Source organism: Cebus imitator, unplaced genomic scaffold, assembly GCF_001604975.1.
Source record: "Cebus imitator isolate Cc_AM_T3 unplaced genomic scaffold, Cebus_imitator-1.0 Scaffold850, whole genome shotgun sequence".
NCBI lineage: Eukaryota > Metazoa > Chordata > Mammalia > Primates > Cebidae > Cebus > Cebus imitator.
The window spans coordinates 136,342-147,369 of record NW_016108165.1 but is presented as its reverse complement, the minus strand read 5'-3'; the positions used below and the strand labels follow the sequence as shown (position 1 = coordinate 147,369).

At 44.5% G+C, this 11,028-nt stretch overlaps 1 protein-coding gene across 1 annotated transcript in view; it reads right to left on the bottom strand.

Annotated features, from left to right (window-relative positions):
* Positions 1-1,364: 1,364 nt before the first annotated feature.
* Positions 1,365-11,028, bottom strand: part of MPP1 (membrane palmitoylated protein 1) — a 30,728-nt gene continuing 21,064 nt past the window's right edge. The window contains exons 6-12 of the mRNA XM_017520547.2: positions 8,991-9,187; positions 7,869-7,975; positions 6,895-6,975; positions 5,937-6,017; positions 3,780-3,982; positions 3,434-3,508; positions 1,365-2,034 (exon numbers count right to left, since the gene is read on the bottom strand). Coding sequence (XP_017376036.1) covers positions 1,858-2,034; positions 3,434-3,508; positions 3,780-3,982; positions 5,937-6,017; positions 6,895-6,975; positions 7,869-7,975; positions 8,991-9,187 — 921 coding nt within the window. The 3' untranslated portion in view covers positions 1,365-1,857. The remainder of the gene's footprint in view (positions 2,035-3,433; positions 3,509-3,779; positions 3,983-5,936; positions 6,018-6,894; positions 6,976-7,868; positions 7,976-8,990; positions 9,188-11,028) is intronic.

Genomic DNA, 11,028 nt, shown 5'->3' with positions numbered 1-11,028 from the left:
ACCAGTGATCTCTTTGGAACAGGGAAGGAAAGGGTTGATGTATTTATTTATTTTGAAACAGACTTTTGCTTTTGTTGCCCAGGCTGGAGTGCAATGGTGTGATTTCGGCTTATGGCAGCCTCTGCCTCCCAGGTTCAAGCAATTCTCCTGCCTCAGCCTCCTGAATAGCTGGCATTACAGGCATGCCCTACCATACCTGGCTAATTTTGTATTTTTTNTCTGCCTCAGGGCATAGTGGGGCAAGAGCAAGTGGTCGGTATTTTCTGATGCCCACAAGTTTCTAGTTTCATCTGAGGCTTTTTTTTTTTTTTTTTTAGTAGAGATGGGGTTTCACCATGTTGGCCAGGCTGTTCTCAAACTCCTGACCTCAGGTGATCTTCCTTCCTCAGCCTCCCAGAGTGTTGGGATTACAGGTTGTGAGCCACTGCTCCCAGCTGGTTGATATATTTATACATAGTGGTCCTGGCAGGAGGGTGCCAGTGAGTGTGTCCAGGGTAGGGTGGGGAGGGCGTATATATCTGCAAGACACATCTGGACTTGGGCTAAGTGGTAGGAGCCCACTGAAGCTGTCACTTCTGGTGCTGATGGCAGGGTGAGTGGGGAGAAGGAAGTCGAGGGTGGGGACATTCAGGAATCTGAAGGCCTCAGTAACATAGATTAGTGGGAGAAAGCTCTAGGATTTCTTTCAATTTGGTATTAGAAACCAAGAGAGAGGCTGGGCGCTGTGGCTCATGCCTGTAATCTCAGCACTTTGGGAGGCCGAAGCAGTCAGACCACCTGAGGTCGGGAGTTCGAGACCAGCCTGGCCAACATGGCAAAACCTGTCTCTACTAAAAATACAAAAATTAGGCAGGTGTGATGGCATGTGCTTGTAATCCCAGCTACTCGGGAGGCTGAGGCAGGATAATCACTTGAACCTGGGAGGTGGAGGATGCTGTGAGCCAAGATCCTGCCATTGTACTCTAGCCTGGGTGAAAGAGTGAGGCTCTGTCAAAAAAAAAAAAAAAAAAAGTCTTTGTGGAGGAGTCCTTGGATGCAGCAAGGAAAGGCCCATATCATGAGCCAGGTGTGCAGAGTGAACCCCAGCCCTGGCTTAGCCCAGCCTCTACTGTACCACTGGACCCCAGACTTGGTTTTTCTCTTTGTAAATATGTGTCCACGATGGGCTCGCCCCCAGATACGACAACCTTAGGGTGTTTTTCTGCATGGGCACAAAGAATGGGGATTCTTCCAGGACACTGGTGTTTGTCGTCTGAATCCCATCTGAACACAAGAGTGGCATCTTCTGTTAATGGCGTTGTCCAGGAGCTTAAGTGAAGTGGGTCACATTTGTTTTTGTGTGGAAACCCAGAGTTACAAGGTCATTGGCATTTTAACACAGCATTTTTATTGCTATTGAAGATTTCCCTTGAACAGACATCATTCTATTGCACAGATGTGTCATTTTGGCATTATAGAAAGTTGCAGTTAAAAACACTTTCTCCAAAATAAAAAGACGAAATACCCAGCATATACAGTTGAAGGTGAAGGTGGGCAGGCTTTAGAGGGATGGGGGTCCATTGCTTTTGCTGTGCATCATCTTTGAGCAGTTACTTTTTGTTATTACTTCTTACCTCCAATTCTGGAGATCCTTTTGAAATCCAGATCAGTGGAGCCCCATCTATCAGGAAAATCAAATCCCAGCCCTTCAAGAGCCTGAGCAAGAAAATTGAATCCTACTGGCTTAATTAGGATAGCTGCAGAGAGTTGGAAGCTGACACTAAACTAGGTGAAGCAGCCCTGTTTGTCTTAAAGCAAGAAGGGTGACGTTCCAAATGCTGGAGAGAGGCATACGGTGGGTTCCCCCATTCTGCAAGCTTAGTAAACCCAGGAAACAGGCACCCACTGCGGAGAACTACACGCTTGGTCGAAGGCTTCTTGTAATTTCTTAAGGGTTTCATCAACACCATTATTGACCAATGAGAGGTCAAAGTAGTGAGCGTACTGGCTGCGGATGGCCTCAGAATCCTTCTGCAGCTGCTGCAGGGCTTCTGTCTACAAAGAAGAAAGCCACAGATGAAGCAAGCTGCACCACCCCCAGCCCAGAGAGGCTAGTGACAGATTTTAAACAGCAATTGTTAGCGTTGCTCAGCTGTGCATCATACTTGACTCAAACGCGGAAGACATTGTGATATAATGTTAATGTAGGGCATGAAGAGGCAATCTCAAAAGACCATGGCAATTCTCAGAGGGTCTCAGGCTAACCCTGACTGATTAATCAGAGCTCTCTGGAGGATGAACAGCTATGTAGACATAGCATGGACTTCACCGGCATCTCTCACTTAATGCCCTTTGAACATGGAAGAGCCATTTCAACAACCACCGGAGCTGCAATGCCAAAACAAAGGTGATTTTGTTTGTTTGTTTTTGAGACAGTCTTGCTCTGTGGCCCAGGCTGGAGTGCAGTGGTGCAATCTCGGCTCACTACAACTTCCACCTCCCAGGTTCAAGCAATTCTTGTGCCTCAGCCTCCATATTAGCTGGGATCACAGGGGCCTGCCACCATACCTGGCTAATTTTTGTATTTTTTTTAGTAGAGACGGGATTTTTCCATGTTGACCAGGCTGGTCTCAAACATCAGACCTCAGGTGATCTACCCGCCTCAGCCTCCCAAAGTGCTGGGATGATGGATGAGCCACTGCACCCAGTCAGATAAAAGATCACACCTGGAATCCCAGCACTTTGGAAGGCCGAGGGAGGATGATTGCTTGAGCCCAGGAGTTCAAGACCAGCCTGGGCAACACAGTGAGACCCCATTTCTACAAAAAACAAATTTTTTAAATGTGTGTATTTGTCTTAGGCCTCTTTCTTTGACGTAAAACCAAGCGGCCATGAAAGATGAATCATTTAACTACATAAAAGTAAAAATGTCTGCATAGTAAAAAGACGTGCCAAATTGGAAAAAAAAAAATTGCAGTCGATATTACAATGATACCACAAAAAGCTACTTACCCTAATATATGCTACCTAGAAATCAAAGGCCAATAACTCAGCAGAAAAATGAGCTAAGGACATGACCAGATAATTCTCAGAAAAGGCAATACAAATGGCTTTTCATATGAAAAAGTACCCAATCATCTCTTTTAGTAAAAGAGTGAAGATGCCAGTTTTCCCTCCAGTAGATTGGTAAAAAATGAAAATTTTGACAACATCCTACAGGCAAAGAGAAACTCACAGGCGATATGCTGTATGAGGATTTGCTCAACTGTCCATCTGTGCCACTGGAACTGTGTGCCTCCAGGACAGTGACTGGATCTGGTTTGTTTGTCCCCATTACCTAGCATGGGCACTGGCATAGCTAGTGGTTTCAGAACTCAAATGAATGTGATGCCCTTTCGCTTCTTGGCCCTAGAGAAAGTGAACTCTCACCCACCCCCCACAACCCTCTCCTCACCTGAGTGCCCTGGTCAGTAGGTGCAATGAACACAATGAAAGGTGAAAGTTCTGCTGTCCGAACAGTCTTCAGGGTCTAGAAAACAAGGGGAGGAAGGAAGAAAAAGAACGTGAAAATAAAAATCCATTATGGATTCCTTCCAATAAGCAGCTTTGAGCTTTACCCCAATACTATTTTCCATCATTCCCAGCACTACTGTACTTGTTCCGGGATGACTCCATTAAAAGTGCTGCAGAAATCTTGAGCCCCAAGAAGATTCCCAAGGAGCACTGCTTTTTTCATTACCCTCTTCCCCATCCCTTGTGTGGCTGAGCCCATCCGTCCCTGCCCTTCCATGCCTACCCACCTGCGGCTCGATGTCAAGGATGGCAATCTTGTCCTGCTTATGAATCTGGTGCACTGTTTCAAATTTGGTGCCAAACATGTTGCCCTGGTAGCTGCCAAACTCCAAGAACTCGTTGGCAGAGATGTCCCTTGTCATCTCCTCTGTTGAGATGAAGTGGTACTCCTTCCCATCTTCCTCACTCTTCCTTGGTGGCCGTGTTGTATCTATACAAGAACCCAAATCTGTGACAAACTCCAGGTTCTCACCCTTTCATGAGGGCTTGGACCATGGTGTCTGTGTTGAAACCCTAGCTGCCTTTGGTGCATTGAGTTTAATAGAGGGGTTCCTCCCATGGGCTCCTGAAGAGCTGATGCTAAAAAGTGATGCAGACCAGGAAATCCCCCCATCTGCCCGGGAAACATTTAATTTTCCCTAAATGAAGTAATATCTCTCAAACCACCAAATTCAGGAATATTGAAACTCAGAAATGAAGATAGCTGAAAATATTTTAAAAACAGATCTATAGGCTATGGTCAGGATTTCTTGGAAATATATTTAAGGTTTCCTTTTCATGACTCGGAAAGAAGAGTACTTTGGTTTAGTTTCAGCTCATGTTGTTAAAAGTTGGACTGTTCTTAAAAGTCTTTTTTTTTTTGAGACGGAGTCTTGCTCTGTGACCAGGCTGGAGTGCAGTGGCATCATCTCAACTCACTGCAATCTCTGCCTCCTGGGTTCAAGTGAATCTCCTGTCTCAGCCTCCTGAGTAGCGTGGACTACAGGCGTGTACCACCATGCCCAGCTAATTTTTGTATTTTTAGTAGAGATGGGGTTTCACCATGTTGGCCAGGATGGTCTCGATCTCTTGACCTCGTGATCCACCCACCTCGGCCTCCCAAAGTGCTGGGATTACAGGCATGAGCCGCCGCGCCTGGCCCAAAGTCATGTTTTCTGTTACTCATATAAATTGTCTAATCAGTAAAATATGCTCCAGATATTGTAGCTTGAAACCTCCCCTCTTTCCATCTTCCATTGACTGCCTCCTTTGCCTTCTGGATCACAATTATCTCTCAACTGGCCCCTTCCCCTCAATCTACAACCATATGCGATTCTCTTGAAGGAGGAGCCTGTACTGGTTATTTCTACTTCACCATTCACTCCTGGGGCCATCTGCTTTCTGCTCTTAACGTGACCCTGAAATGACTCTATGTTCCTCCTGGCAAGGAGGCAACCCAATGATCCATGTGTAACAAAGCAAAATGAAGAAAGAATTAAAAAATACGAATATGATGTTTAGAATCTGGTTTTCTATTTTGCTTAGCAGAACGGTAATTCCACACTTAACATTATTCATATTATCAGTAGGTTCTTGGAAACTGTGGCTTTAAGTGAAATCATGTACAGCTGGTCCTTGAATAACATGGTTTTTAGTTCAACTTCATTGCATTGTATTGTTGATGAGTAAAAAACTGGTTTTTGTTATATGTCATTTCACTTTAAGTCATAGACTTCCAAGAGCCTATTGACAAAGTGAGGAATGACTGTGTTTCTTTCTGGGAACATATACAACTATACCATACAGTGTCACTTCTGGGAATGGAAGAGTTACTGAATTCTCCACCTGATCACTGGGCTACTCTTCTCCATATCTAGAACTGCTGTTGAGACAGTTAGTTTGGGCCTTTCCTAGGCACTGCTTTGATTTAGAAGACATTCCATGAAAATTAGAGGTAGACTGAACATCAAGAGTTGGATAGCTCAGGAAATCCACTAAGTACATCTACTTGGTGCGCTATAAACCTGTTCTCAAAGAGAATTAGGCACATCGCAGAGGAGCATGAGAAAATGTTTAAAAAGTAAAATGACAAAGTTATATGCACAGACTTTAATACTTTGTAATTTTTTGGGCAGTATAAAAATGTTTACTATAGCTTCTGTTATATAGACAAGCAGCACAGAAAATAACAATAAGAAAAGTTATTTTGTTAGGTGGAGCGATTGTGGGCACAAAGTTTCATCTTTCCATATTTTGTTTAGTTTTAATCAAACACTTAAATAAAAATAACAAAATAACACTATGGTATTTCAGATGGAAAGTGGTACTGTGTTGACATGTGCTACTGATGCCCTGTCCTTCAGCCTGTTGTTACCTTCCCTCCAAGGTGCCCAAGAGCTACTTACATGGGGCAGGGTACACAAACTTCTCCGGATTCTGGCTGATCAGGGCATTCTTAATGTGGCTGCGACCTACCCCACTGGCTCCTGTGTAGAGAGAGAAGAATATCTTCCATCTCTTTTCCCCAGAGACAGAGGTGGGGAGAGGAGCAGGGATGGGAAATCACCAACAGGTGAACATGAGTTGGGATTGCATCTGGGCGGGGGTCAGGGCCTTTAAGCTGTGAGATTCGGGGCCACCAAGGGGCTTCAGGTCTTTTCTTTCCATTTGGGGAAGAAGGCTGTTTTTGAGGACTAAGGGTTGAGACTCAGAATGTAACTGTCACTTTTGCAGAGGAGCCAGCTAACATATGAGGTTTTCTGTTTATTTTCTAAAATTTCTTGAAAGTGGAACTGAATTTAAGCTAGTGTTTTTACTAGAAATTTTACCAGAACCTTAATACAGATTCTCTAACCAACTAAAATTCAACCCTTAAGACAGGAAAGTGAGCAACCCGCCTGAGGCAAGACCCACATATCTGGGTTTGAAGCAAGGACTCATTCTGTTTCAGGTCAGAGTCACTGCTTGGGGGAAGGTAGCTTCCAGGGCTTATATGGGTGACTGACAGCTCAGAATACTAACAAAGTGCCAGTGAAGCTGCAACATATTTGCTTTAAAAAGCATATCACTGCCAGCAGACAGATGAACAAGGAGCAAAACCTAGTTTGGGATCTAGCAGCACAAAACCTAATCCGAAAGAATTGGTTGCTAAATAGTAGAGAAACTTGTAAGGTCTAGTTTCACTTGTGAGGTTGACCCAGATGAAGTGCACGTGAAGATTCAGAGAATTCCTCACACCTGTTCTATGTGGGGAACCCAAGATACCTCACTTCTTTTCTTCCTCGCTGCCTTTTTTTGGGGTGAGCACATGATACAGGAGGAAAACAAAGACAGAAATGTGCAAATGAGGCAATAAGAAGATACCGATCAGCACCAGGGTCTTCCTCTTGAATGCAGGGAGCCGAACGACTTCCTCATAGGAAACAACATCCAACTGGTCAAAAACTAGAGACAAACAAAACCAAGCAGTGTTCATGTCCAGAGCTGGGGAGAACAGTGGTCCACACCCTGGTAGCGTCTTAACAAGCAGGCAGGAAGTGACTGGAGATGAGGCCAGGGAGGTTGGTGTGGAGGAAGGACTTGGGACTGTATTTTTAGTGTGGTGAGGGAATTTTGAGCAAGGGAGTTTATCTAACTTTTAGACCCTCTCTTCCTCATTCCTCTATCTCTCTCAGCCAATCTTTATTGTCTCCTGTCCTCATCTCTTCTCCATAGTTTCAGTAACAGTTGTTCCCTTGGCACTTAGAACTGAAGAATGCCAATGCTATTTCTGTTCCTCCTGGATGTCCCTTATCTTAGAGGACGATGCTGCTCTTAACCCAGCTGCTCAAGATGGAAACCTGGTGTCATCCTGACTCTCCACCCACTCCCCTGCCCACAGCCCCTGAGACCGCCACGATTATTCCCTGGCTGGTGGTGTGCAAGAGACATCTCAGAAAGAGAAATGCAGATGGAAAGGTGACCATGTGAATTCTCTGCTCAAAACCCTTCATTAGGTCCACAGACTATCTATCATACAAAATCTAAAACACTAGGGAGGCTGCACGAAGTTCCCTATGACCTGGCCCTGGCCTCTCCCTCTGGCCTGTGTTCTTACCCCACTTCCCCTCTCCCAGTACAGATGCTCTGGCCACATCTACTTCTGTGTGAGGGGTGGGGTGATGAGCAGGTGTGGGCAGACCACTAGCCCTCCTTTACATCCACTGGCCTGACTGCAGCAAGCCTGTGAAGTGGATTTGCTGTACACTGCACCACCTCTCCTTTTCTGCTGGCTGCAGAGACTGGGAAATACACGAATGCTGCCAGGAACCTGGAGCAAGAAGGCTCAGAAAGCTTACTCGAGCTGTGCTTGGCCAGATATTTGTCTTTGTACTTCTTCTTCTTCCCAAAGGGACTGCAGCTTGGGGCTTCGCTAGGAGCTGACTGAGCCACACTTGCCACTCGCCTGGTAGGAAAACAACAATCAAGGTGTCGCCGTATCCTTGGCGCAAAAGCCCCCTTTCCTCCCCACTCTCTCTCATACCCCCCAGCCACTCATTCTCCAATAGCACCCCCTTCACTCTCTGAGTGTCTGTTACAGTGGCAGATAATGTCTGCAAAGTGCCCCATACACCGATGGTGCATCGTGCACTGTGCCCTGCCCTCTGTCGGGCACCTGGCTCCTCTCAGCGCATCTCACTTTCTTTGGTCTAGACTATAAATGTCTCAAACCTTTATGACCCTACCTCACTCTAAGAAATACACTGTACATTGCAAGCCGGTATTACACATTACACACCCCACATCTACAACTAAAACAAATGCTTCACAAAACAGTAACTTGTATTACTACATGTAATATATTCTAATATTTCTATTCAATGTCAACCCCACAAAGGTTGTAATCCTTATACTGGGATTATTTTGCACAGGCAGAGGGATGCTCAGTGTTGGATGTGTTATCAGCTGGAACTGTTCTGTAAATTTTTCTACCATTCCTATGGCCATGTGATGTAACCTAGGACTAAGTGAGCAATCTGACTTGGGGACAGGAATTACTTCTTCTATGTACCAGGAATGTGCCTAAAGGACACATACTTAAATGTGACTGTTTTCTGCAGGACTCCGAGGAAATCCCAGAAACAGCATGGGTGGTAGAAGCACACTAGCTTGGGAGACAGGAGACCAGTGAGGGCTCTACTCCCAGCACTGTCATGTGCTTTGTAACTATGGGGAAAACGTTTAAGGAAGCAAGAGGCCCACACAGGAATGAAGAGCTATTCAGGCTCCCTTGCCTGTAGTGGCCTCTCAGTCCAGCTTATCAACTCATGGCGAGCCCTCCCCCACCCATTATGCCAGGGAATCTAGGAAGTCTCCCTGGTCAAGAAACAGAAACTACGAACAAGATGACAGATTTTCTGAAGCTAAGTGATTATTTGTGGCAGGCAGGCAGCCCTTCCACCTGCACAAAAACGGCTCACCATTCCTGCAGCTCAGGGGAAGGGACCAATCCTGCTGACTCCTTGGAGGAGCCTTCCACCCGTCCCTGCCACCAATTGCTGTCATCCTTGTTGATGATCTGGATAATGTCTCCAGTAGCAAACTTCAGTCCCGCCTCCTTGCAAGGGATCAGATTGTCCTTTTTGGGATCATAGTCAAACTGCGCTCTCATGAACATCTAAAAAGAAGGCAAAAGGAACTGCAGGTTCCAGCTTCGAAAGAAGCACCAGCATCAGAGCATGTAAGTACAAGGTCCTGCTGTAAACAAATAGGGTCAGGATGGAATGAACAACAGGGGGGCAAGAATGGTGGGGGAGCACCCAAGAAAGAGAAAGTGGAACGCTGAAGTGATTGTGTTTGCAGAGGGGTCAGAACGAATCCCTTTAACAAGAAGGCATGGAAGGCTGATCACGGTGGCTCATGCCTGTAATCCCAGCACTTTGGGAGGCTGAGGCAGGTAGATCACATGAGGTCAGGAGTTTGAGAGCGGCCTGGCTGATATGGTGAAACCCTATCTCTACTAAAAATACAAAAACTAGCCAGGCGTGGTAGTGTGCACCTGTAGTCCCAGCTACTCAGGAGGCTGAGGCAGGAGAATCGCTTGAACCTGGGAGACGGAGGTTGCACTGAGTCGAGGTTGTACCACTGCACTCCAGCCTCAGTGACAGAGTCAGACTCTGTCTCAAAAAAAAAAAAAAAAAAAAAAAAAAAAAAAGAGAGAAGTCATGTGATGCCTTTCTACAGTTACCGCCAGACCTGAGTCATCTGTCTCTGAGATGTATGTTTCCTTGAACAACTGTTTTCACAATTGAAAATATGGACACTCATATATCTATCAAAGAACTTGAATTTATTATTGAAAATTCCCCTCTCCTGCTCCCAAACACACACCCACCTCTACCTGATTACTTCATTGGCAAATTTTCCAGACATCATTTGAAGAAAGAAGGCTAATCTCATACAAAAACAGATTATAGATAATGATGACACTTCCCAACTGATTTTAATAGTCTAACATAAGCATGATAACCAAATCTGACAAGAATCTTACAATTTCTCTCTGCAACAGAGATGTAAAAATCCTAAACAAAATATTAGCAAGTCAAATTCAGTTATGTATAAAAAGTATAATAAATCACAACGAAACAGGATCTAGTTCAGCAATATAAGAAGGTTTACTATCTGAAGAGCAATAAATTCACCACATTAACATAAAAGTGGAGAAAGATCATATGATCCCCTCAATAGATGCAGAAAAAGCATGTGATAACATTCAAAACCCATTCAAGATTAAAATTCTTAGCAAACTTGGACAGAAGGGAGCTTCTTTACTGTGAGAAAGAATACCTACAAAAACCCTACAGCCAATGTTATACTTCTCAGTGAAAGATTAAGCCTTCCCTGTTTTTAGCTGAGACAGGTCTTGCTATGTTACCCAGGTTGGTCTCAAACTCCTGGGCTCAAGCGATCCACCCACCTCGGCCTCCCAAAGTGCTGAGATTATAGGCGAGCCACCACACCCAGCCAGCTTTCCCTTTAAAATGGAAAAACAACAAAGATGTCTGCTATCATCACTTCCATTGGGATATTGTGAAGACGCCTCTTTTATCCAAATTGATATGTATGTTTGACATAGGAATAAAAAAACAGTCCAATGGAAAAGAATTAAGAGTTCCAAAACAGACCTGTAAATATTACTTATGACAAAAGTGATAGTGTACAGTAAATGATACTGGTTCAATTGGTATCCATATGGAAAAACTAAAGTCCTGACCTCTTGCCTTACAATATACACAACTATCAATCCCAGATGGGTTGTGGATCCAAATATGAAAAATCAAACAAGTAAGCACTTACAGGAAAACACAGGAGAATATCTTGTTGACCTTGTGGTAAGCAAAAAATTTTAAGAAGACATAAAAAGTGCTAATCAGAGAAAAAGTGGTAGATTGGATTTCATTACAATTAAGAGTTTCTATTCATTAACAGGATCCATGAAGAAAATAAGCCACAGAAGAA